Source organism: Pan paniscus, chromosome 8 (genome assembly GCF_029289425.2).
Source record: "Pan paniscus chromosome 8, NHGRI_mPanPan1-v2.0_pri, whole genome shotgun sequence".
In the NCBI taxonomy this organism is placed as follows: Eukaryota; Metazoa; Chordata; class Mammalia; order Primates; family Hominidae; genus Pan; species Pan paniscus.
In genome coordinates, this window is record NC_073257.2 from 116,139,559 (window position 1) to 116,167,313 (window position 27,755).

The 27,755-nt window shown below is 42.5% G+C and overlaps 2 protein-coding genes across 5 annotated transcripts in view; both read left to right on the top strand.

Moving 5' to 3' along the window:
- Nucleotides 1–1,050: 1,050 nt before the first annotated feature.
- Nucleotides 1,051–14,012, top strand: GSTO1 (glutathione S-transferase omega 1). 3 transcript variants are annotated; one of them, XM_008950883.5, is made up of 6 exons: nt 1,051–1,106; nt 1,754–1,862; nt 6,162–6,384; nt 9,563–9,661; nt 12,636–12,742; nt 13,809–14,012. In XM_008950883.5, the coding sequence occupies exons 2-6, from the start codon at nt 1,804–1,806 to the stop codon at nt 13,960–13,962; spliced, it is 642 nt and encodes a 213-aa protein (XP_008949131.1). In that variant the 5' UTR covers nt 1,051–1,106; nt 1,754–1,803; the 3' UTR covers nt 13,963–14,012. The 3 variants fall into 3 exon arrangements, with proteins under 3 accessions (XP_008949131.1, XP_008949132.1, XP_003825599.1); XM_008950884.5 differs by having other exon boundaries at nt 1,066–1,180; XM_003825551.6 differs by lacking the exon at nt 1,051–1,106 and adding an exon at nt 1,195–1,569.
- Nucleotides 14,013–14,150: 138 nt separating this feature from the next.
- GSTO2 (glutathione S-transferase omega 2) overlaps nt 14,151–27,755 on the top strand; it is a 31,791-nt gene continuing 18,186 nt past the window's right edge. Inside the window, exons 1-5 of one of the 2 annotated variants that reach the window (XM_003825553.6) lie at nt 14,151–15,824; nt 21,202–21,466; nt 21,743–21,851; nt 24,430–24,652; nt 25,907–26,008. In XM_003825553.6, coding sequence (XP_003825601.1) covers nt 21,433–21,466; nt 21,743–21,851; nt 24,430–24,652; nt 25,907–26,008 — 468 coding nt within the window. In that variant the 5' untranslated portion in view covers nt 14,151–15,824; nt 21,202–21,432. The remainder of the gene's footprint in view (nt 15,825–21,201; nt 21,467–21,742; nt 21,852–24,429; nt 24,653–25,906; nt 26,009–27,755) is intronic. The other variant, XM_034931434.3, reaches the window with a different exon arrangement.

Consider the following 27,755-nt stretch of genomic DNA (forward strand, 5'->3'; position numbering starts at 1 on the left):
GGGAAGGTAAAAGATGATAATTGCATTTCTAAAGAGCTAAGTAGGAAGTGGGGAACAGGGAGAAAGGAGGAAACAGAGAAGATGGGAGAAATAAATAATGTAAAAAATAACTCATCCTCTATCTCTTAGAAAAATGGGAGTACTGTTATATTACCAGGGCTCCAAAACACAAATGTTTAATAAGTGGGAGAGTTTTGAAAGCAGCACCATTATTCTGAGGTTGATAATATCCAGGTTTGTGCTGTCTCCTATGGGTTAAAATGAAAAGGATGTATCCTACAGGTGACGGTAGGGACAGAGGCCCTCCCAGTAGTCACGTTAAGCTAGTACTGACAGAAAAAGGAAAAGCCTGTCCAGGTGGCTGGGCAACCCTGCAGCGAGGCATAGATGAGCTTGTAAATCAAAGGAAATGACCAAGGTGAGTCTCAATCCTTTTAGAGGTTTATTTTGCCAAGGTTGAGGACACATCTGAGAAAAAGGAACACAAAATCACAGGAACATCTGTGATCTGTGCTCTTTCCAAAGAGGGCTTGAGGACTTCAATATTTAAAGGGGAAAGAGCAGGCAGTAGGGGAAAGTGGAAAGTAAAAAGGGAAGGTAGATAAAAGGGGCGAGTAGTTGCATTCTTTGGGGCCTTTGATCAGCATTCACTGAATGCGCATGTTACATTCGTGAAAGGAGGTCGTAGAGGAATAGTCAGTTATGCATTCGTCTAGTGCTTGGTGAATCTGCATTTTTACAAGATTAAATATAGGGTAGAGGAAGCGGTCAAATTGCATTTTTCTCCAGCGAGAGGAAGGATGACTCCTAGACCTGTCTTTGTCCCATACTTGGGAAGATAAGCTGTTAGTTTACATTGCCAAGATGAAATTCAACTGATCTGTTTTAGAGTAAAGATCTTGCGGGCCAACAAGGAATTTCCTTGGGGAGGTGTGTGGCCTTTGATCTTTGTAGCTATCTATTTAGCAACAAAATGGGAGGCAGTGTTGCCTGACTCAGTTTCCAAGCTTGACTCTTCCCTTTGGCATAGTGAGTTTGGAGTCAAGAGATTTTTATTTTCCCTTCACAAGCTGAACAGGAGCCTTTGGAGAGAACGCTCTGGACCGGTGAGTGAGCCATGAGGTCGAGCCACAGGCTCTGAAGTCGTGAAGCCTTGGGACGGAGCGGGTGGTGCTTCGAGGTCAGTGTCACGGGAGGGAGGTCAGGGCCAGGGTCAGACGTGGAGCCCCGTGGAGTGCGGAGTGGTGACCCCTTCGTTCGGGGGCGGAGGGATGACTGAGCATTTATAACTTTTGTGCATCTCCCCGTGGGTGCAACCCTTGGCCAGCGAGATGCTTTGACACAGCCCCTTAAGATGTTTTAAGGGCTATCCCATAAAGCCGGGAAGGCACAACGGGTGGAGCTGGCGGCCGCCGGGGGCAGGCACTTTTGAGCTAAGGAGGAAGCGGGGGAGGGAAGGAGGGCGGGAAGGACGCGCCACCTACTTCCTGAATCCCCTGCAAACCCCAGAGGAGCTCGGCCTGCGCTGCGCCACGATGTCCGGGGAGTCAGCCAGGAGCTTGGGGAAGGGTGAGGCCTGCCTGCCGCGAAGAGGGGGTGATCTCGGCGACCCCCGGCGGCATGTTCGAGGCTGCTCCGGGAGCGCCCCACCGGCGGGGAACGGGTCGGAGTTGCAGTGGGACGCGGGGGCGGTGGGATACGGGGGGTCTCGACACCTCTCTGGGCCGTAATCGCCTTCGCTTCTCCCCGGCAGGAAGCGCGCCCCCGGGGCCGGTCCCGGAGGGCTCGATCCGCGTCTACAGCATGAGGTTCTGCCCGTTTGCTGAGAGGACGCGTCTGGTCCTGAAGGCCAAGGGAATCAGGTGGGCACCCAGGTGGGGGACGCTCCCCGAACCGTCCGGGAGCTTGCTGCAGGCGGCGGGGTGGGGTGGGGTCTCAGCCCCCTTCTACCCCCTTCCCGCCAGCGTCCTTTACTGCACATTAAACTATTCTCGGCCCTTTGGAAGATAGCAAGTTACAGACCATTCCCCTGGGAAAAATAGGCCATAGATTCCAACGGTCTAGGACACCTCATTTAGATTAACCAACCATTTAATGGATTAGAAAAGCTGAGGCTCCAGTGATGTCAGTGATTTGCCCGGTAATAACCGGCAGTAGCTCTTTTAGCTTTGGTAGGTCGCGAATTCCTGGTCCAGAGTCCTTTCGCTTTCGCCCTATGGTGATTCCCCGTTCTTATTCCAGCTTAACTGTTAGTTGTTATTCTGAATGTATTGTTCCCTCCTAGAATAGTAATTTACCCCAGTACAGCAGAGTTTAGACCCCGACCCTCCTAGGGTAGTGCTGAGTTTACTGCACATATTCCTGTGGATTGGGCTGTTGGTTGAGTCAAACAGAGGGAAGTGTCTGTCTAGCTCATCCTTCTGCAGAGCCTGTTTTGAAACTAGCATAGTTTTTGACTTACGGGCTATCCACAGGACATGTGCAATAGTCACTTGACTTTTCTCTGACACCAAGTATCCATTGGAACCACTTCCCTTCCCATGACCTTTGGATGTCTGTTGATTAGACATTTATTAGATACCTGTGGTGTGGAAGGTTCTGTGGAAGTTTAAAACAAACCCCCCATTCTTAAGGAATTTTCTGTCTGTGTGCTTAGTGTTTGTGAACTAATTTTAGTCTTCTAAGGGGATAATCTTTAGGGGTAGGCAATTATTTTCCCTAAAAGAAAGGTAAAATGCATTTAAAAAATACATTTGAAGGGGATTCGTCATTACTTCACTAAGAAATGCATCTCATTTGGATGAGATTATGATTCTGAACACATAGAATACTTACTATTTAGTAATGTTTCTCAAAAACACTGTCATATTTGCTGTGATAGAACTCTTTTATTGTACTAAGAGAAATCTAATGTAACCAAAACTGAAAAAAGACATTTTTTGGTACTCATTTATTTGAAAAGTTCAGGAGCATGACACAGCTGGATTCAGAGGCACAAAGTCCTGGGTTATGTGCTTCACCCTGGACCTTTAGTTTGAAAACAACCCTACCTTATTTACTGGGGCAGTTTTCCAAAGGAACATTGAAACTATCTTCCCCTAATAGTGTGGGGCAGAGGGGAGGAAGAGAGTGGTTAACAGCTTCCAGACAGTGCAAACAACAAAGGTCTACTACATTGATAGACCAGTTTTAAGCTTGAGCCCGAGGAGGCTTTTACTGGGAAAGTACTAGATTTTAACCACATGATATGACTTAACAAAGCATGGTTTTCTCTATAAGATGCATCTTCCAACTTGCTGTGGCAGGTGTGTAGACTTGTTTACACAATGCCAGCTTACCAAAATTCATGTGTGTTCTGACATACCTTTTTTTTTTGAAATAACAAAAGCCCAGGATCTTTTTGTTTTCATAGTAACAAAAGTTTTTGTTTTATAGTTCAAAAATGTTGATAATTCTTTGGCAAGGAGCCAAATAATTTTTTTTTTTTTTTTTGCAATGGCTGGTACTTAAGTGTCCAGTATTGTCAGCACATGAACCTTTTAAATTACATGCACACCTGTGCTCATGTTCAAATTGGATGTTCCTTTGTTTACATGGGGGATTATGTATTTAAATCCTCAAATGAAATGCTGTTCTAGCTACAGCTGTGGATGGGAAAATAGAAAACAAAAGATTTTGGTGTCTATTTTTTTTTTTAGTAATCTGTTCTATTGAACATTTATTCAGCCTTGACAATCATATGGACCTAGCTCCTTTCTCTTAGTTCCTCTACAGTCTCAGGCAACATACAAGATAGACCTAAATACAATCTGACTATAGCCTGGACTTCACCTGTTTTCTTCCTTTTTGGTTTACTTTGTATGATTTACTCAGACAACATTTTAAAAAAAATCAGTACATGGAGATTTAATCTGAAAGCTTATTTTGTGTGTGGATTTTTTTTTTTTCGAGACAGGGTCTCGCCCTGTCACCCAGGCTGGAATGCAGTGGTGCAATCATGGCTCACTGCAACCTCTGCCTCCAGGGCTCAATCAATCTTCTCACCTCAGCATCCTGAGTAGCTGAGACTACAGGTGAGTACCACCACACTTGGCTAATTTTTATATTTTTTGTAGAGATAGGGTTTCATCATGTTGCCCAGGCTGGTCTTGAACTCCTGGGTTTAAGCAATCTGCCCACTGTAGTCTCCCAAAGTTCTGGGATTACAGATGTGAGCTACCAAGCCTGGCCTTGTGGGTGGATTTTAAGGATTCCTTAATATCTTCATAAAAACCAAGAAACTTTTTACTCAAATTAGCAAAATAAATTGAATTTTATGTTGGTTCTCATATAGTGGATAGCGGACACAATTCAATTAGTTGCCTCATATGATTTATAACTAAGATACCTCTTAGCCATAAATGGAGTATCTTACTGACAATTTTGAAGCATTTCCACAGATTTATTCATTCATTTATATGAAATATTTCAAAACAAAAATATTTACTGAGTCCTTATCTGAAACTTTTTATTTTCTTCAGAGCATTTATATCTATATAGCATTTTGCTCATTTACATGTTTATTACTATGAACAGATACACAAGATCCCACCGTTCGTGAAGCTTACATTCTAGGAAGATAACAAACTTGTAAATAAGTGAGCAAAGTAATTTCAGATACATATTATCAGTTCAATGAAGAAAGTAAAACATGATAATCATGTAATAGGAGGTGCTCAGCAACTTCAGAGATATGGTCAGGGAGGGCCTGGGGATGTGTGTTTGACCTGGGAAGACCTGGGAAAAGGCAGGCAGAGGAGGCAGAGGACCATCAAGTGCAAAGACTCTAAGGTGGAAACACATTTGGCAAATTCAAGGAATATAAAAACCGCCAACGTGTAAAAGAAAACATAGGGGAAAAGCTTCATGACACTGGCCTTGGCAATGATTTCCTGGACATGACACCAAAGACCAGGCAACAAGACCAAAAATAAACACATGAGACTACATCAAACAAGCTTCCACACAGCAAAGGAAACGATTAACAGAGCAAAAAGGCAACCTATGGAATAGGAGAAAGTACTTGCAAACCACATACCTGGTAAGGGGTTAATCTCCAAAATACATAAGGAATCTCTACAACTCAACAACAAAAAAACCTGATTTTAACATGGGCTAAGATCTTAAATAGACACTTCTCAGGCTGGGCATGGTAGCTCACGCCTATAACCCCGAGGCAGGCAGATCACTTAAGCCCAGGAGTTCAAGACCAGCCTTGGCAACATGGCAGAATCCTGTCTCTACAAAAAAATTAGCTGGGTGTGATGGTGCACGCCTGTGGTCCCAACTACTCGGAAGGTAGGAGGATCGCTTTAGCCCAGGAGGTTGAGGCTGCAGTGAGCTGCGATCAAGCCACTGTACTCCAGTCTGGGAGACAGAGTGTCAAAAAAAATTAAAAATTAGAGAAATAGACATTTCTTCAAAGAGGACATAAAAATGGGCAACACATATATGAAAAAGTTCTTATCACTAATCATCAGGAAAATGCAAATCAAAATCACATAATAACCTCACACTTGTCAAGATGACTATAATTAAAAAAGACAAGTGTTAGCAAGGATGTGTAGAAATCAGAACCTTTGCACACTGTTGGCGGGAATGTAAAATGGTACAGCTGCTATGGAAAACAGTATAGATGTTCTTCAAAAAATTAAAAATAGAACTACCATATGATTCAGCAATCTCACTACTGGGTATATATCCAAATTAAATGAAATCAAGTTCTCAAAGAGATATTAGCACTCTCATGTAGACTGCAGCACTGTTCACAACAGCATAATGTCAATGTCCATCAGCAGATGAATGGATAAAGAAAATGTGGTAATGCTATTCCACCTAAAAAGGAAGGAAATTCTGCAATATGTGACAACGTGGATGGACCTTGCGGACATTATGCTAAGTAAAATAAGCCAGACACAGAAAGACAAATACTGCATGATTGTTCTTAAAAGGTGTATCAAAAGTAGTCAGATTCATAAAATCAAAAACTAGAATGGAAGGAATCTAGGCAGACTCCTAAATTTGGGGTCTGATCAGCTAAGTGGATTGCAAAGCCAGTGAGAATTTATCCAAAAGCACAAAAGTTGTTTCCTTCTCTTCATAGTCTCCTATGTGTCTTTCAGGCATGAAGTCATCAATATCAACCTGAAAAATAAGCCTGAGTGGTTCTTTAAGAAAAATCCCTTTGGTCTGGTGCCAGTTCTGGAAAACAGTCAGGGTCAGCTGATCTACGAGTCTGCCATCACCTGTGAGTACCTGGATGAAGCATACCCAGGGAAGAAGCTGTTGCCGGATGACCCCTATGAGAAAGCTTGCCAGAAGATGATCTTAGAGTTGTTTTCTAAGGTTTGTGCATAAGAAATTTCAGCTCCTATTTGAAAAACCTGTTTTTTAAAGCGAAATCAGTGCTGCCATTTATGGTTCAGTGATTTGGGAGAGAAAAACAAAACAGGAATATGCTTGTCAGCTCTGAGTGTCCTGCAAGTCCTTTCACGATCCAGTTCCTGTTTACCTCCAAAATTATCCCTTTTCACTCGTCTCCTGACACTTTATATATGCCAGCCATACTAAACTTTTCTCAGAATTCCCAAATTCGCCCCTTTCTCTCTCAATTCTTGCTGTCAGATTCTTCCCACTTCTCACCGTGCCTGGTTATCTCCATGTCATTTTTCACATGTCTGCTCCGACACTGCTGCCTTTTCAGGAGCTTGGCAGGCTGGTTAGTGCTCTAGCTTCTGAGTTCCCATCCGTGTGAACTTTTGCCTGCCTTCTTGCCTGTGTACTGCACTGGGGCTGTGAGCTCCTTGAGGGTGAGGGCTGCATTTTAATCACTGTTAGTTCACTGCCTAGTTTTATGACTGGCTCTGCTACTTTCTTGTGACTCTGAGCAAGTTACTTATTACTTTGCCTCGCCGTTCATCATTGGTAAAATGGATATAGTAATTGTTCCCACCTCATAAGATAAAAATCAGTTGATATAAAACACCTAGAACAGAGTCTGACACATGGTAACTACTTAATTCTTGTCCTTATAGCCATAGCATCAAGCAGTGAGCATCTACTTTGTGTTGGCAATAACTCAGATGACTGAATAAATAGCAATCCTGTAGAAGAACTGTTTGTACCTTACTTAGCATCAACACTGTGGATTAGTTCAAACAATTAGTATTAACAAAGAAATGACTAACAGATGTGTGTTTAGACACCAAGAATAGCATGTCTGGTTATATGCCTATAACATTGTCACCTTGGTAGTACGGTCAGTGTATAAAGGATTATCTTTAGAGAAAAAGATGGTTAAAGAAATGCCCTAAGAGAGAGTTATAGGGAAAACATTCTGTTTTAGGAGACATTATAAAGGGAAGCCAATGGGACAGGAAGAGTGAGTCACCTGCTTAGTAAGATGAGGGTGAAAGAATAGTAGAGGCGGCTGCTGTGAAAGATAATGTAAAGGGAACATGACATTTTCAAGAACGATGTTGGAGAGTTTTACAAAGTAGTAACAAGTTAAAGGCATGCAGCTTCAAGACACGAAGTCATCAATACCAACCAAAAAAAAATAAGCCTAAGTGGTTCTTTAAGAAAAATCTCTTTGGTCTGGTGCCAGTTCTGGAAAACTTTTTTTAGTATAGCTGGAATATAAAGTGTCAGGAGAAGAGATAAAAGGGGTAACTTCGGAGAGGTAAACAGGAACTGGATCGTGAAAGGACTTGTAGGACACGTCAGAGAAAATGAGCTTTAAAAGTAAAGCTTTTAGACATGAAGCTTTACTTTCATGCATAAAGCTACTACTTTAAAAAGTAGTCACAAGAGATTCATTGTACTATCTAGAAAGAAAATGAGATTTAAAAGTAATGCTGAAGATGCCCACCTTTACTTCCCTGCTTGGGTTTTAAAGGAGGGGTGGCTTTATGTACATATGACCCTGCTCTCCTGGCCACAGCCCATCAGAACAGAAATGTACCCCACCCCACACACCTGGGCCAGTTATCTTCTCTCCTGGGAACTTGGAAATGAGACACAGAACTAAGACAGTAAAGGTTAGGACAGTAAAGACAACTAAGCGTTGGGGCTCAAATATAACATTAGAGGCTAGAGAAACCAAAGCCACTTAAGAAATAAATTTTTAGAGGAGCAAGAATTAAAAACATTGCAAAGGGACTGAAGTATGGAAAGTAATATGGAGCAGAAATGTGAGGAAAAACAGACGAAAGACCAGGCAGACCCAGATGGAAATGTGGATGAAAGGGCTGCCTGAAAGCCTTCAGTCCCAGTGAAGGCAGGCTGAACTGATGTGGATGGGATTTCATGGGATTCTATATTTTTACAAGTGCCTGTTTACTTAAACTAGGATGAGTGGACTTCTGCGTCTTGCAATAAAATGATACCAAAGACCAAAGTATTAAAACACATAAACACCATCACGAGCATTAAAGCATCTGATGCTACACCCATCAAGTCTTTAGGTAGTCGGTCCCTTTTGAACAGTCTCCTGGTGTCCTCCCCAACAAAGAAATCAGAAAAATTCTCTTCCCTAGCTCTTTGCAGTTGGGGCCAAGTTTTGTGACCTAGGCTCTTCCTGTCAGACACACACATAGAGTTCAAATCAGAAACGAGCAAGGTAAGGAAACAGGCTTGGTGGGATATCTGCTTAAGATATTCAGCTCTCCACTGGTTTTCCTGGTGAGAGCGGCGGCAGAGCTTCTGGGTTTCAGCAGTGTGGGTTACAAGATAAAATTCCAGAGCAGAAATGGCATCAGTGCCAGTGGCGTTAGCAGTTATCTCAGACTCTACTTTCTGGCAGCCGCACAAACTGAAGCATCTGGTGCTCAGCTTGCACTGGCAGCAGTGAGTGCTTCCCATTAGGCCATTTCTCAGCATGAATTTGGGATGTTCTGTCTTAATTCCAAGCCTGTTTGTTCCGCCTCCCAATAATTCTATGAGCCACTCAGTTTCCTTTAAAGAAAGTTGTGTTGGCTGGGCGTGGTGGCTCAAGCCTGTAATCCCAGCACTTTGGGAGGCTGAGGCAGGCAGATCACCTGAGGTCAGGAGTTTGAGACCAGCCTGGCCAATATGGTGAATCCCCATCTCTACTAAAAATACAAAAATTAGCCTGGTGTGGTGGCGCACACCCATAATCTCAGCTACTTAGGAGGCGGAGACAGGAGAATTGCTTGAGCCCGGGCAGTGGAGGTTGCAGTGAGCTGAGATCGTGCCACTGCATTCCAGCCTGGGTGATAGAGCATGACTCCATTTCAAAAAAGAAAGAAAGTTGTTTCTTAAACGTGCCAGGGTAGCTTCTGTTATTTGTAATTTATAAAATCCTGACCAAGCCAGCATTTTGGGCCACAAAACTGTTCCTAAGACCAGTCCATTACCTCTGTGAGCGCAGGAACTTGATGCACCCTTGGTGTTTCTAGAACACCTTGACACCAGGACTGTAAGGGTTCTACCATGTTTTTATGTGAGGGGGCCGATACAGTTAGCCATAAACTGATAAACTAAGAAATTATTCTCTGTCTAGGTGCCATCCTTGGTAGGAAGCTTTATTAGAAGCCAAAATAAAGAAGACTATGCTGGCCTAAAAGAAGAATTTCGTAAAGAATTTACCAAGCTAGAGGAGGTAATTATTTCTCGTAGCTATCATCAGAGTAAATGATAACTATATCTACCCTCCTTTTCCTCCTATTCTTTTCTTTAAATTCCCACTTTCCAAGTCACTTTAAGGTAATTAGGAAAATTCCCCTAAACATTTTTGTTTACAGCAGACTGCTGTTATAAAGCAGAAAGCTGTTCTGCTTAAGATATAAATCACAACACCTAAACAGACTTTGTCATGGGCTTGCTTTTAAAATATTCTGCTAATGTTAAAATAACAAGGAAAAAGGAAATTGTACCCATGTTTCCACAAGTTTTTATGTATCCAGTTTTCCATGCTTGTTTGCAGTCCTTGTCCATATATTTAAAAAAAATTAATATAGCTCTAATCAGAGCATAGATATCATTCTGTGTCCTGCTTTTTTTCCTGTGTCCACTTAGTATTACATACTAAATATTTCCCACCAGAAAAAGTTTGCAATGAACGGTACAGACACTTGAGGGAAGCCCAGATGTATTTTACCTTCTTTTGGGGACAGCTGACATTTGGGCCTTGGAGTCTGTCTCTTGGCCTTGAAATATTTCATTCATGCTAAGCCTGAAGTTTTTACTGACAGAAGACAAAGTTCCTGTCTTTCATGGGAATGCATTTTAACATTTTATCAGTAAGTATGACGTTTGCTGTAGGTTTTTCAGAAACCTTTTTTTCATTATAAAGTTCTCTTCTATTACTAGTTTGCTAATTTTTTAGTCATAAATGTTGAATTTTATTGAATGGTTTTTCTGCATCTGTTACATCTATTGAAATGTTCATAGAATTTTTTCCTCTTAATCTGGTGAATATGGTGCTATTGACAAATTTTTTTTTTTTTTAATGTTTAACCATCCTAGCATTCCTAAGATAAAACCTACTTGTTCTCTATGGATTTTTATATGCACTGTAGAATTAGCTAATGAATGATTTTTGTATGTGTGTTCATAAATGAGATTGGCCTATAAATTTTCTATTCTTATAGTATCATTATTGGCTTTTGGTTTCAAGGATATTCTGACCTCATAAAATGAGTTGGGTAACTAACCTGTTTAGGGACTAGCGGTTTCTTTAAAACATTGAGCCTGGTGTCTTTAACAGGGGTAGATTTTTCATTACTAGTTTGATTTCTTTAATGGTAATTGGTTTTTTGGTTTTACATTTCTTCTTGAATCAATGTTGGTACTTTATATTTTTCTGCTGAACAGTGTGGGAGCTGGAAAGTAAGATGCAGTCCATATTCTTCAGATAATTAGTTCAGTAGTAGACAGAACACAGTAGGTAGATATAAGCAATCTAAAATGCATATTATGCATTGAAAAAAACTATGGAGGTTATTTATAAAGGGCAAATTACTTTGGTGGTTTAAATAGCCAGATAATATTCTCAATCACCCCCTTTGGCAAACCCTGTAACCAATTCGCCTTCTTAAAATTTCAGAAACATACAATTTGTGTTTTGTTTTCAAATGATTGTCATCTGTTTAGCAGTTAATCCAGTCTATTTCCAGTATATTTTAAGTACAAATGCTTTTGCACTTACAATGGGGTTACATCCAATAAACCCACCGTAAGCTGAAAATATCATAAGTGGAAAATGCATTTAATAAACCCAACCTACAGAGCATCATAGCTTAGCCTAGCCTGCTTTAAATGTGCTCAGAAAACTTCCATTAGCCTGCAATTAGGCAAAATCATCAAACATAAAACCATCAAACATAAAATATTTATAAAGTGTTGAATATCTCATATAATTTATTGAATACCTGCATCCAAAAGATGCTGGCAACACAGCACACTTTAGAGCATTTGTTGTTTACTCTCTTGATGGTATGGCTGCCCAGCATCAAGAGTATCATACTGCAAATCGATAGCCCAGGAAAAGAGCAAAATTCAAAGTTCAAAGTACAGTTTTTACTGAATGCTTGCTTTTGCACCATCGTAAAGTTGAAAAGAATTTAAATTGAACCATCATAAGCTGCAGACTGTGCATTTTATATTGAAAAGTTAATATTTTTAATTTTTAATGCAGAGAAGTACCCAAAGCATAAGAACACAATACATTTTCACAAAGCGAACACAGCCATGGAACCAGCACCCATATCAACTAACAAAATACTAGTTTGGGCTTTTTTGTACTTTATACAAATGGACTCATAAAATGTTCATCTTTTGGGTCTGCCTGCTTTCATTCAATATTAGGTTTGTGGGTTCATCTCTGCTGTGTGTAGTTCTTTCCTGTTCTTTATACAGTGTTCCAAAGTATAGTATATTACAGTTTACCCATTCTACTCTTGATAGTAAACGTTTTCACATTTGGGCTATTACAAATAGTGCTGCAGTGAACATTCACATACATATCTTTTGGTGAACATGTGTTACATTTCCAAGTACAATTGCTGGGTGATGAGTATGCATACTCTTAAAACATGGTTGTACCAATTTACACCTCTACGACAGTGGTCCCATACCCTTGCCAACTTCATTTTGTTCATTGTAGGCATTCTCTTGGGTGTATAGTGTTATTGCATTTTGGTTTTAATTTGCATTTCCCTAATGACTAACGCAGTTGAACACCTTTCCAAATGATAACTGGCCATTTGGACATCATCTTTCGTGAAGATCAAGTCTTGCTCATTTTTCCAATGGGTCGTTTGCTATTTTTCTTACTGATTCCCAGGAATCCTTTCTATATTCTGAATACCAGTCCTTTGTATTACAAATATGTTGTACTCTGTGACTTGTTTTATTTTTCAATTTTCCAGTTTATGTTGTTGATTGTTTTACTTCATCCCAGACCAACAGATTCTAAAGCTTAATTAAGCTTTTTGATCACACAAAAACCCAACTTGGATACATCGGAGTAAAAACTGCTTCTCTCACCTGCTCTACTTATTTCCCTTCAGCATTTCTAGTGAGTCTTACTACATGCACAAGTAAGAAATACTTTTATGCTGTTTAATGTTCAGGTTCTGACTAATAAGATGACGACCTTCTTTGGTGGCAATTCTATCTCTATGATTGATTACCTCATCTGGCCCTGGTTTGAACGGCTGGAAGCAATGAAGTTAAATGAGTAAGATATTTGAATATTTTGTGCATAATTTAGGATGACAGTTGGAATAGTATATATTGACCTTTCTTTTTAACAGAAGTTGAAATATTTAATACAACTGGTCTGAATGAGAACAAGCAGACAGGGGAATCTTGGACTATCCCAGGCATGTCATATACCTACACTAACTACTCTCCATCACTGCAATGGGGCAGGGGATTTCTGAGACATGTAGTAAAGTGCTTTAAAATTTATTCCTTCCTTCCTGATTAAAAATCCATAAGGGGAAGGATATGGTAGCTTACACCCGTAAGCCCAGCACTTCGGGAGGCCGAGACGGGTGGATCATCTGAGGTCAGGAGTTAGAGACCAGCCTGGCCAATGTGGTGAAACCCCATCTCTACTAAAAATACAAAAATTAGCTGGGCATGGTGGTACACACCTGTAATCTCAGCTACTCGGGAGGCTGAGGCAGGAGAATCACTTGAACCCGGGAGGCAGTTGCAGTGAGCTGAGATCATGTCACTGAACTCCAGCCTGGGCAAGAGCAAGACACTTCATCAAAAAAAAAAAAAAAAAAAAATTCCATAAGGTTGTAAATTTTTGTAAGGATGTTGTTGCGGGATTGTATGACCAGTGTTACCTCCCATTTACCGTAAGATTTCCACATTATTTTCCAAATTCTGTTTTCAGTTTGGCAGCCACCTTGCCTTACTCCGGCTTCTTGGATGTTAGAGCTATTCAGGGTTACTTTTGGTCATAATCTGGGTGTAGAATAATTAACATAGAACATTCCTGATTGTATTCCCTGTTCTTATTTTAATAAATTGTCAGTTTCTCTCTTTGGGCAAGTTCTCACATTAACTGAACAAATTGCTTCACTCTAGTCTCATTCCTTTTGTGTAAAAAAGGGACCTCTATAGTGTCTTTCAAATTGAATATTCTATTACAGGCATTTTTAAATATTTTTAATGAAATATTTAAGGGAAAAAAGTGAAACTGTAGAGTAATAATTACATATGGGAGACTCTGTGATGTCATCCTAGTTGACCTAGCTCACACCTTTCATTTTTTCCTCTTCCTACAGGTGTGTAGACCACACTCCAAAACTGAAACTGTGGATGGCAGCCATGAAGGAAGATCCCACAGTCTCAGCCCTGCTTACTAGTGAGAAGGACTGGCAAGGTTTCCTAGAGCTCTACTTACAGAACAGCCCTGAGGCCTGTGACTATGGGCTCTGAAGGGGGCAGGAGTCAGCAATAAAGCTATGTCTGATGTTTTCCTTCACTAATATGAATAATAGCATGCTTTTATTTTACCAAGGGTTCAGGTTGCATGGGATCATCTTCTCTGACTGATGTGACATCAACAGCCGAACGGTGGGGTCTCCTTAACGCCCCCCTACAGAAATGAAAATGCATTTCCTGTCTCAGGATGCTGAAACGACTCTGAGGGTTCTATCACAGTCCATGCTGAAACCCCCCAAATTATCATCTTTAGCAAAATCTGGACTTGAATCTTTTTTTTTTTTGAGACGGAGTTTCACTCTTGCTGACCAGGATGGAGTGCAATGGCCTGATCTCAGCTCACCGCAACCTCCGCCTCCTGAGTTCAAGCGATTCTCCTGCCTCAGCCTACTGAGTAGCTGGGATTACAGGCATGCGTCACCACGCCTGGCTAATTTGTTTGTATTTTCAGTAGAGAAGGGGTTTCTCCATGTTGGTCAGGCTGGTCTCGAACTCCCGACCTCAGGTGATCCGCGTGCCTCGGCCTCCCAAAGTGGCATGAGCCACCGTACCCGTCCACAATCTAACTTTATAACTGCTCACAGGAAATACCCACTCAGTTACCCTGTTGTGTGATTTCATGAGATGCTCTCTTGTTGCTTGTCTTCTGGTTTCTTAGTTGAGAAGCTTTCAATTCCTCCTTCTTTCATTTCCATCATCAACTTAATTTCACATTCTCTCTGTTGTTGGCACTGAAGACCAGACGCGCATTAGCCCAAAGCTGGGTGGCTGGGCAGACTCCTATTTGGTCTCCCTGTCTCTAACCCCTTCAAATCCTTCCTATCAAATCCCATGTTGGGCACACAGGTGGTGTCCCATTTATGTAATTAAATACTGTGTATGCTGCATCAGTCAATTCCGCCTATAATGTTGATGAGTAATAGGTAAGAGCCCCACTGAGAAATAGTAATGCCATCTTCCACACATTTCCATAGCCCACTGGGTTTCTCACTATTCAATTTTTATCATCACATCACCACCACGAGAAGGTAGGTCGGAGAGCAAACATTTCATTCTATAGATGATGCAACTAAGGTCCCGAGGTTAAGTGAGGCCTTAAGGTGCTGGCAGAAAGATCACACCCAGAGCACTGCTCTTACCATTGGAATCAGGGCTGTCGGTCCGCTCCAATTGTCTGGTTTCCTGAACTTATTTTCAAGTTCGCCATTGAGAGAAACCTCCGAATGACTAATTCTTAAATTTAAGGGTGCATAATAATCACCTATGGCTCACCGCTGCATTTCCGATTCAGCAGGCTGGGGTGGGTCGCGAAGTCTGTATTTGAAATGAGCCCCTCAACCCAGGTGACGCAGGCGGTGTGGGGACCGCATCCGGAGGGCGACCTGGAGCCGACTGACTTCACAAAGGCCTCCTGCCGCAAACCTTCAGCGGCCACCAAAGCCCCGGCTGCCGGCGGCGGACCACCTCTGCTGCCGCGCGCCTACCGGAGCCGCTTGGCCCTAGTGCTTTCCAGCGGATTTCCCCTCCGGTGCGGAGACGGGTGCCGGGGTCCCACAGCCAACCACTACCGGTTCCTCTTTCGTCAGCCACCGGCGCCGGCAGGACCCGCGAATCCCTATCTCCAGGAGCCTGTAAGGCGGCCGCCCATTGGCTCAGCCGCACTGCTGGGCAGGCACTTCCAAAGCTTTGAGGATTGGCTGATGCTCTGGGCGCCGGGGCTAGTTGGCGGATAGGACCACGTGCGAGGGGCAGGCCCCGTCTAGGCCCCGCCTCCTTGCTGCTGCTGCCGCCGCCAATGCTGGTCCGGTTGCCCGAGTTCCCGGAGGTCTCTCGCGGGACGTCTCTCACCGCCACCGGTGGGTCCGTTCGGCCTGCGTTGTATTGGAAGGGAAGAGGGGTTGAGGTCAATTCTGTTTCCTGGGGTTTTCACGAATTTCGGGGCCCACAGTAGGCTTGCCAACTTTAACTTTTGCCTAACACTTTACGAGAAATCCTATTTAGCCTTGGCCACTGTTGCATCAAAGAATTTCACATCCAACAAAGTGCAGCCTAAGAATAAAGAACAGGTCTTTAAACCGCATACCTTTCATTAAGGTGTTCTTATTTTTTCTAATTTGGCTGGAAACAGGCAGAGACCACCCGAGATAACCAGTTCTCAGCCTTGCATGGGACACCACGAGTCCCACGTGTTTACGTGTTTAAGGCACTGGCAAGCAGGGGAATTTGGTTTCTGGGAATGTGCTGTCTTTGTGAAAACTATGAAAAGTCTTCCCTGCTACATTGAAATAATCATAAAAATAATAATAGCTAATGTTGAACACTTACTAGGTATCAGACACATGCTAAGCATTCAATGTTTCTCATCCAGTTTCTGAATGAAACCTTAGCAAACCACATAATGTACTGGTACTATTAGCTACGAATTACATATAAGAACACCAGAAAGTTGTCATTTGCCCAAGGTCACCCAGCTAATAAATATTGAAGAGATTCGAATCTAGCCTGAACTCTTACAGTAAGACCGTTCGTGAGATGAATTTATATGTGCTATTTTTCCAGTCTCTTTTTATCCAACAGCTCTGACAGAGGATAGTATCTACCTTTTTTTTTTTTTTTTTATTGAGACGTAGTCTCGCTGTTCCGCCCAGGCCGGACTGCAGTGGCGCGATCTCGGCTCACTGCAAGCTCCGCCTCCTGGGTTCATGCCATTCTCCTGCCTCAGCCTCCCAAGTAGCTGGGACTACAGGCGCCCGCCACCGCGCCCGGCTAATTTTTTGTATTTTTAGTAGAGACAGGGTTTCACCGTGTTAGCCAGGATGGTCTCGATCTCTTGACCTCGTGATCCGCCCGCCTCAGCCTCCCAAAGTGCTGGGATTACAGGCGTGAGCCACCGCGCCCGGCCTGTATCTACCTTTTTGACCACACCATTATTCGTGGGATTTAACAGGGGTTAATGAGTTAATGTTCCTTTTCCAAACTCAGTGGTTTTGATTTTACAAATTATTTGACTTTTCCTGATTTCAGGATCTTGACAATTTGCCTTTACTTATTCAAATGTTATTATACCAAATATTTATTTAAAAAGTTTTTTTTTTCTTTGATTCCTCAAGTTGTAGAGAGAAATAGGGATAGGGAAGCAGAATCAAGTAGTTAAAAAGATAGCCTCATTTGACCCTGATTTCCCAATTGGGAATATGAAATTTTTCCTGAATATAAGCACATTTGAGAATAGAACCTTTTACCTAACGTATCTCACTTTTTGAACTCATTGGACAATAAGGGAACACCCAGTAATATAACCTTTCATATAAATTAGGCTTCTAACTTATTAAGAGGAATGTACTCCAGTTTCTGCTACTATCAAGAGATGGCGTGACAAAAAATTTTGAAAAGTTGCCGAATGCAAACCACAGTTCCTCTTCTCAAAACAAATGCATGTAAATAGAGTGTAAGCTATTTCTTCGGTGGCATTATTTTCCTAGAAGGCTTAAGTCGTTAATCACCCATGACCAAAGATCCAAACATTTTCAAAGCAGATCCGATCATATTTCAGGTGGCTGAAAATGGATTTGGAGTAGGTTTAATATGGTCTACTTACAGTTTGTTTCATGATTGAGTGGGTCAGTATAATAAAGGTATAAACATGAAATAACATAGAAGGAAAGTTTGCAAAGAGGATTTCAAAGAAGTACCTGTTGGGTATTCAAAAGAAAGTAGGGATAAGCTTAAGGTTAAAATCTTTCTAGGGAAAGTATAGTGTTCAGAGGTAAGATTAAAAACCACATTACTGAAATGGAGTCTGCAGCATTCAGCCCATTCAATTGGCATTAAACTGGTAACTGGTGAAATAAGTATTGTGAGTTGAACTTTAATTCTAATATGCTTGGCAAAGCCTAATCACAGTGTGCTTCATCTTTGTGGATACAAAATTGGAATGGACTCTGCTATTTAAAATGTGTTCTTACTCACTAGCGTTTGTCATTAACTTTGACGTATACTGAGCTCTTACTATACTGACGATGCCCTGGACTATTTGATTCGATACTCACAATTCATAAAGTAGGTATTATTGGTGTTCTCATTTTGCAGGTGAGGAAAGTGAAATCCAAAAAGGTTAGATAGCTTGCCTAGTAAGCTGGGTCTCAAAAAGTCAGCCCATTGGGCTCCAGGGCCTGTTCTGAGAACCTTGACACTAGATTGTTTCCCTTTAGAGGAGAACAGCTTCCATCCCTGTCTTCTAACTCTACCAAATTAACTTGGCATTTCAGAACTTGATTTCCCACATACAGATACACTTTTCATGAACATTTCCCAACTCTCAGAGTTAGTTTCTTTTAAAAGGTGGGAATGAAAAAACAAAACTTGGAAAATCATCCTCTTCTGGCAAAGTAGAAAGGTGGATCCAGGAACCTTTTAATTTACAAATGAAATTCCCAGTTTGGCCATTATCCAGAGACCATGGATGGGCAAATTAAGGCCATTGGGCTAAATCCAACCAATTGTTGGTTTTTTTATAGCTCAATATCTAAGAATGATTTTTTACATTTTTAAAGGGTTGAAAAAGAAAAACCAGTCACAATGTGATATGTGAAAATTATATGAAATTCACCAAGAGTGAGCCCTAATATATTAACTATGGATGTTGGGTGATAATATGTCACTGTGGGTTCATTGATTGTGATAAATGTACCTCTCTGATTGGAATATTGATAGTGGAAGAGACTGTGCATGTGCGGGGGCACAGGGTATATGGGAAATGTGTATTTTCTGTTCAATTTTGCTGTGAATCTAAAACTGTTTTTTAAAAAAAGGCTATTAAAATATATATATGAAGTTCAAATTCAGTGTGTCCATAAATACAGCCACACCCATTTGTTTATTTATCATCGATGGCTGTTTTTACACTACAAGTGTAGAACTAAATAGTTGAGACCAGATGGCCTGAAAAGCCTAAAATATTTAATATATGTAAAAACATTTGCCAATCATTCAGTTCATGGCATCTGATAATGACTAAGATACTGGTTGAGATTGTTGCCGCTGGAGTCAAACTTCCAGGGTTCCTAGTCCTCCCTCTTCCACTTACTAGTTGAGAAGTGCTTAACTATGCTAGTCTCAGTTTACTCATCTTTTAAAGTGAATCAAAATAGAACAGTTATGGGACTATTTTTTTTTTTTTTGAGACGGAGTCTTGCTCTGTCGCCCAGGCTGGAGTGCAGTGGCGCAGTCTCGGCTCACTGCAAGCTCCGCCTCCCGGGTTCACGCCGTTCTCCTGCCTCAGCCTCCTGAGTAGCTGGGACTACAGGCGCCCGCCACCACGCCCGGCTAATTTTTGTGTTTTTACTAGAGACGGGGTTTCACCATGTTAGCCAGGTTGGCCTCAATCTCCTGACCTCGTGATCCGCCCGCCTCGGCCTCCCAAAGTGCTGGGATTACAGGCATGAACCACCGCACCCGGCCCAGTTATGGGACTATTTTAAGAATTAACTGGGTCAATACACATGAAGCACCAAATATATATTAGTAGTAATTTATTTTGATTTTGAGATTTTGTAACCCTCTTATGGCCTTTTTTAGGCTATGGATATATTTTTCTCAACTATCTTGAAATCTGCTTTTTTTATATGAGGGATACATGTGTATGCCCAGAAGTCATCTTACCTACCAGGAGCTCTAAGATGACATGGTTGTGTTTCTTGCTTCTATTTTACCATCCAATTTGTTCTTCTTGATCAGAATTAGCTCCAAAGTAGTAGAAGTTACTCTGTTACTTTCTCTGTCTTCTTAAATGAAAAGTTGTCAGCGTAGCAAGCCAGGAACCAATACGTCTTCTCCAACACCAGATTTCTTGCTGACATATATGCATTTTATTTTCAGAGAACATTTATTCAAACATTTTTGCCATTCCCTGATTCTTATAAAATGTTAATACTTTCCATATTATTATCTAAGCTTATTTCACATGAAACCATTGAGTGACAGCAAAAAATGTAGTTGAGTCACTATTCTGAAGATTTGCAAAGATTCTTATTCACTAGCAAAAAATGTTAACACTATTATTAACCAAGAAGTTCTGGATAGACTGAAATTCCAAAGGCCAAACAGTACCCAATTATAAGCTACATAATTAGGCTCTGTCATTTTAATAAAAGATATTTAGATTCAAGTATTATTTGTTGAGCAGCCATTACGTGCTGTATCTTTTCCTGGACTTAAAATCCTTTCCTCCCAACACTGTTACCAGTTTTAAAGGTCAAGACAACGAGTCAAGCTTTGGACTTTTAAAGTTCTTCAACCCTACTAGCTGGTCACTTTGGGCAAATAATTTCATTTTTCTGAAGCTGTTTTCTGTTTTGAAAAGTAGGAATAATATGAGTTGCCTGACTGAGCAATTGTAGGAATCAAGGTAATCTATGGAAATAATTTAGTCAGTATGAGTGAGACACAGAAAATATTTTTCTTTCCTTCATGATCTGTTAATCCTACAAAATGCATTTACAAGCAATTCCCACATCAGCTCAATTCTGGAAAATTTAAGGAATTATTTTTTTACCTGCTGAAATTCAGGATCTCAGCTTATCAGCATCAGAGCCAAAGCCACGTCTATTATCTCACGTAAACAGAAAAGCTGTGCAAGTCGCCCCTATATGGCTGGGCTGTTGGCAATGTATCCTTGGCAACTAGTAAGAGTGTTCTCAAAAATTTATGCTGGGGAACGGAGGAAGCTCACAAATTGTTCTTTGCCTCCAGGTATCTTAATTTTATTCATTGCCAGTTTTTCAGAGCTTGGGTAAAATCTCACAGGCAGGGCCAGGACTGGGATGAGGCAACTGAGGTGTCTAGGGTGCAAAATGTGAGTTGTCTAGACACCAAAGGTGTCTAGGTGTCTAGGAGGCACTCACTCTCTGGGGTATGTGAGATTTCAACACCAATGACTTTTTCTTTCCTAGTTACTGTATCATGAGAATGTTTGGCCTTATTATTTTTTAAAGCTGTACTTACTTACCGAACAGTGGCCAGTTTAGTGAGGCAAGAGATTCAGAATGGGAAAGAAAAAGTCAGCGTTACCCTAGTCAGTTTTGATTAAACTCCTTTGAAATCCATGTTGGAGTTTAAATGCCCATTCTTGAGGGATTCTTGATGTAGAGGAGGCCCCTCCAAAGCTTTAAACACATGTCCAGAGCAAGGGGGAGCTTTTCAGGTGTTATTTTGTCTTGTTTTGTTTTTTGCCAGCTCCTACTCTCGGGCTTCCAAATCTGGGGCGATGTCTCCCCAGGTTAAATTACCCTAGCTCCTGCTCCAGATCGCTTCCCCCTGCCCCGCCAGAGCCCAGTAGTTCAAAAATTAAATTTGGGGCAAGGGGTGCGCGCCAGAGCGCAGCTGTTTCTGGAGCCTGCGGCAGCGGTGGCGAGCCACAGGGCGGCGACCGTGAGCTCCGGGAGCTGCGCAAACCACCTGGAGACCATGTCTGAGGATGCGACCAGGACCCTGGGGAAAGGTGAGTGCTCTCCATGGGGTCCGCGAGCTGGGGGCGCCGCGTGACAGAAAATGTTGGCTTCGGCGGAGCTGCCTGGCCTTGGCCTGCAGACCGGCGGGGCAGGAAGGGACATGGAGGGCTCTCCTGAAGAAAAGCCACATGCAGCACTGCCCTCTCTGGGACTTGGGAGTTGGAGCTCCCACAGCCATCTTGGGATCTGGGCAAGTGAGCGAGCTCCTTCCTCACCGGGCTGACTAGCCTCTCCTTTCCCTGTCCCCCTCCATCGCTGCTCTGCAGGAAGCCAGCCCCCAGGGCCAGTCCCGGAGGGGCTGATCCGCATCTACAGCATGAGGTTCTGCCCCTTTTCTCACAGGACCCGCCTCGTCCTCAAGGCCAAAAACATCAGGTGAGAAGCGGGAACCCAGAGCCCCCGAGCAAACCCAGCGCCTCACAGGAGCCCGGGAATGTTTAACATCTGGGGCGCCCTGCTCAGATTTTACAAGGGGCTCCCTGTCCCTTTTTTCGGAGGCAAAGTGAACAAATAGCAAAGGGCGAGCTTTTTTTTAGCGGGCCCTACTGAAATGTGGAGCCCTTCTCCGAGTCACGCCTATGCATGAAACTTCTAGGCCAGCGCAGAGTAATGTGAATGATGGGGCTGGTGAACTGGTTCCCTCCCAGAATGTTTAAGGGCACAGCCAACGCTACTGAGGCCTCCCCTGACTGCTCCACAGAGGTAGTTCCCCCACCACACCCCAGGCATCTTAGGTCACTGTTTCCTTTCTTTATTGAACTTACTGCATCCAGCATTTTCTTATTTGTTCATCCATCTCCCCTCCCCAGTCCCCTTCACCCATGTGCGTTCTCGAGGGTAGGAACTCTGTCTCTTTTATTCATGAGCTAGGAGAGAGCCTGTCACATAGTGGATGCTCAAAAAACATCTGTTAAATGAATGAACAAATCTTTCCAAACAATGAAATAGAAGGAATTGCTATCAAGAGGTGTCTGGAAGTTTTCAAGACACCTTGAAAACTTGAGAAATGGGTACAGATGCTTCCAGAAGGAAGTTTGCAAAACCAGCTCCTGCAGGTCTGGATTTGGAGGGCAGAGCAGCTTTGCTGGGATGTGGACTGCATAATGCAGCTGTCCTCCAAGCTAGAGTGTTGAGAATGTGTCACTCCAGGCTCCCGACTCTTGTCTCGGAGAGTCCATCACAAGGGGGTGACTTCAGAGTTTCAGACTCATGTCAGAGAGATACAAAGACTAATACAGAGATGTTTTAAATAAAATTATGTAAATCCGTCTTGTTGAGTATATAGGGCCTGTATTTCCAGATTCTTCCCTTTTGCTCAAATTAAGCTGACCTTAAGGTTACCTGTTTTTTGAGGAAAATAACAACAACTGGATGTTTTGCCCATTTGGTGATAAATTACCAGCTTAGGAGCTGATGTATTTCCTTAGGTCAGCGTTTCTCAAACTTGGCACTGTTGACAATTTAGGCCAGATAATTCTTTGTTGGAGAGGTGGGTTAGAAGCTGTCCTGTCCATCACTGGATGTTTAGCAGTATCCTTGGTCTCTACCCATTCAATGACAGTAGAGTCCCCCTTCCCTACGCACTACCTTCAGTTGTGACAACAAAACCACGTCTCCAGACATAGTGATATGTCCCTTGGGAAGGAGGCCAAAAATCACTTCTAGTCGAGACCCATTGCTTTAGGTTGAGACCCACTGCTTTAGGTCTTGCTACGTGGCCTATGCTGGTCTCGAAATCTTGGGCTCAAGCAATCCTCCCACCCTGGCCTCTCAAAGTGCTGAGATTACAGGTGTGAGCCACCTCATCCAGCCTCTGCTGTAGGTTTAAGACAATCTCCTAGACTAAGCAATGAACGTTCCCATTTGTTTCCTTTCATCTTTTTAAACATACGTTCATGCTTCTGGTAACTTTATAGTTATCTAAATAATAATTGTATTATTATGTGAACATTAAATAATAATAGTATTATTTGAACATCTAATAATTAGAAGAAGAATTAAAAAAGTTATTGCATGCTTATGTGCCAGGCACTGTCCTAAACACTTTATACATATCCCCTTACTTGATCATCACCACAGTACCAAGAGATGGGTGTAATTATTAGCCCCATTTTATAATTAAGGACACTGAGCACAGAGAGGTTAGGAATTCAGTTAAGGTCCCAAGCTAGACCGTTTATTCTGATGCCAAAACTCATACTCTTAATTGTTAACATTTATCATATTCTCTTGTGACCTGTTAATACCAGATTTGTATTTTCAAGCTGTAGAATGTACTAAACTCTCTAATGCCATGGTTAAGTGTGTGAGCTCTGAGTCTGTCTGCCTGGCTGTGATCTTGGCTCTACTACTTTTTTTTTTTTTTTTTAGATGGAGTTTCTTGCCCAGGCTGGAGTGCAGTGGTGTAATCTCAGCTCACTGCAACCTCCACCTCCCGGGTTCAAGCAATTCTCCTGCCTCAGTCTCCCAAGTAGCTGGGGTTACAGGCGCCCGCCACCATGCCTGGCTACTTTTTTGTATTTTTTAGTAGAGATGGGGTTTTGCCATGTTGGCCAGGCAGGTCTTGAACTCCTGATCTCAGATGATCTGCCCGCCCCAGCCTCGCAAAGTGCTGGGATTACAGGTGTGAGGCACTGCGCCCGGCCAGCTCTACTACTTCTTAGTGGGTGGTATTGGGTGTGAGATTCAACCCCCTTGAGTCTTCTTTCCTATGAGGTGAGCCTACTTCAGGGGGAATTATGAGGAACAACTGAGATAAGGCATGGAAAACATCCGACACATCTTACTGCAGGAAGGAAGATGATGATGTTATGTATTTTATACAAAACTTAAACCTTAAAACACTAATTGCAAATTTTAACTTTTAAACTGATTGCTTCTGCTTTCAAGAAGAGTGCCTGCCTGCAGATGCCTCTCATTTTTGTTCTGTCTTGTTTTCCTTTTGCTTTTTAAGACATGAAGTGGTCAACATTAACCTGAGAAACAAGCCTGAATGGTACTATACAAAGCACCCTTTTGGCCACATTCCTGTCCTGGAGACCAGCCAATGCCAACTGATCTATGAATCTGTTATTGCTTGTGAGTACCTGGATGACGCTTATCCAGGAAGGAAGCTGTTTCCATATGACCCTTATGAACGAGCTCGCCAAAAGATGTTATTGGAGCTATTTTGTAAGGTATATTCAATTTAAAAAGCCACTCACACTGTGTTTTACTTTGCATGTCTTTCCCAAACCTCAACCCATTTTAAAGCCAAATCATTGGTGAAACTGTTTTGTTTTGATACCACGTGATCCTCAGGAGATTAGCTAGCATGGAATTAGGGTAGAGCATGGCCACTGATATTAAAGGCTTAACTGCTAGGTGCTTCTCCATTTCAACTGGCAGGCTCAGGAGGTATGGTTATGATATGGCAATGACCGTGTAACTTGAAGCAGGAATACTGAAAGAACTGAAAACTGGTGATCCTTAAAGGGAGTATTTCTCCAGCTTCAGGTAAAAAGTAATGGAGTGCAAAGATTATGCATAGAAGGTGATGCTTTTTTATTATTATTTTTTTGAGATGGAGTCTCGCTCTGTCACCCAGGCTGGAGTGCAGTGGCACCATCTCGGCTCACTGCAACCTCTGCCACCTGGATTTAAGCAATTCTCCTGCCTCAGCCTCCTGAGTAGCTGGGATTACAGGCGCATGCCACCACACCCAGCTAATTGTTGTATTTTTAGTAGAGATGGGGTTTCACCATATTGGCCAGGCTGGTCTTGAACTCCTGACCTCAAGTGATCTGCCTGCCTCGGCCTCCCAAAGTGCTAGGATTACAGACGTGAGCCACTGCACCTGGCCAGTGATGCTCTTTAGAGGCATAAGAGTGCCTGCTGTCCAGGAAATGTGAAGAATAGATAAATGGTGGCAGCTTTGATAATGAAAGAAAAAAGAATGGAGAAATTTTAAGATGGTGTCTTTGAAAAGGAATTTTTAAAAACCTCAATGATATTAACAGCTGACATATATCGAACACTTATGATGTGCCAGGCACTGTCCTAGTTACTTTGTAGGAGCTAACTCATTTAATCCAACTGCCCTTTGAAGTGGGTACTGCTATCGTATCCATTTTTCAGATGAGAACACTGAGGCTTAGAGAGGTTGAGTGTCCCACCTAAGAATGTATAGCATGGAAGCAGCTGATCAAGTAAGGAGCACTGGAGAAACCCTCCTAAAGCACCCTGCTTTCCCAGGGTACTATAAGAAGTAGATTCCTACTGAGAACCGGAACCACAGAGAAAACCTAGTGCCTCTCACAGGGAGCTGGGGGGTCTGATGTGGGTGTTGCCCTGTTAGGCTGGAGTTATAAAGCTTTGCTGCCTTTTCAGGCAGAACAGGAACTGGAAGTTTCCACAGACTTCTCCACTGAGAACCTGTGTCCTCTGATTAGGTCCCACATTTGACCAAGGAGTGCCTGGTAGCGTTGAGATGTGGGAGAGAATGCACTGATCTGAAGGCAGCCCTGCGTCAGGAATTCAGCAACCTGGAAGAGGTACGAAAAGGGGTCCCTCTCCTGGTCAGCTACAGTGGAGGAAGCTAGGCAGGGTCGCTAACCTGGTCACTCTGACACCAGCCTTCACAGGCTTATTCTTTCTGCCTTTGATAAGTCAGACTTCTGATCATCTGATTGCATGTTTGCCCTCCTCTAACCTGGTCTAGAATTATTCTGGAAAATCTGATGAGGACATGCCATGAATTGCTTCCTTTCCCAGAGTCACCCCATCTCCCTGAGTAGCTCTGCATGGCTTCTGTAGCTTCTGCCAATGAGGTCAAGAGTCTGTAAAGGTTAGGGGTTGTGTTTGGCTGCTGAAGTCTAACTACTGTAAATTCATGTTGTAAGGGTTTACTCTGTCACATAACATTCTTTCTCACGTATTATAAGGGTTTATTCTCACACATACGGTGGCTCACACCTGTGATCCCAGCACTTGGGGAGGCTGAAGCAGGAGGATCACTTGAGCCTAGAAGTTTAAGACCAGCCTAGGCAACATAGCAAGACCCCTCCTCTACAAAAATAATTTTAAAAATTAGCCAGGCATAATGATGTATACCTGTAGTCCCAGCTACTTAGGAGGCTGAGGCAGGAGGATTGCTTGAGTCTGGGAGGTCAAAGCTGCAGTGAGCCATGATTGCACTCTAGCCTGGGTGACAGAGTAAGTAGGACTGACAGAAAAAAAAAAAAAAAAAAAAAAAGCCAGAGGTAGGCAGTTCAGGCCTATCTTGATGGCTTCTTCATGACATTATCAGGAACTGAAGCTTTTTCTCTTTATGGGCTCTGTCATCCTTAGCACAACTTAGTACAAGGGTATCATCCTCAAAATAACAAGATAGCTGCTGTCACTGCAGCCATCACATCCAAGTTCCAGGCTCTGAAAAGGAGAATATAAAGAAAAAAATGGCAAATGGTCATACCCCTTTAAAGGGCTTTAAATCCTACCAGAAATTCTACTCAATGGCTATTTACATTTCGTTGGCCAGAACTTAGTTGTGGGGTCATAACTATCTTAGAGAAAGCTGGGAAATACAGTCTTTTAGCTGGGATACCCTGAATAAAATCAGAGGTCTGTAATTAAGGAAGAAGGGGAAAATGGGTGCGGTGGCAGGAATACTCTTTGCCAGTAGATGCTTCATTAACCTGGCAGTAATGGAGCTACTTATCCCGTACTTCTAGGATAATCAGGAAGGGAGTTCTTTTACTTCCTTTATTTTTGCTCCAGAAACTGATAAATTCACCTTATGGGTGGGTGGTTCCTCTATTGGCAGCCAGAGAATACAATTTTTTTCCCCTTAAGGGAAGACTGGTTATTAATACTCTTCCATTTGACCTTTATCAAGTGGAAACAGATTAAATGTATTGATATTTCCAGTTGCCTATCTCAAATTTGTACAATTAAGTATTTATGGATGACGAATGGTCATGTGTAGGAAATGTCAACCTTTTGTCCTGAGGTCACCAACTGTGGCCTTGACTCCAAGGAGGCCGTATGATGTGGTGGAAAGAATCTTGGATCTTAGGCTTGGCTTTACTGAATTCCAGAACCTTGGACAATGTTCTGTACCTCTCTGGGCCTTGGTTTTCCCATGTGTAAAATGAGGGATTATTTTGAAATGTGTGTTCCTCAGAGCCTCTGGGTTCTGCAGGGGACTGCCCAGCGAGTGGAGGCCTGGTAGATTGTTCTAGACACTGCTTTACTTAGGTCAGCACTGCCTTTAACCACCATGTTCAACCTGACATCTAA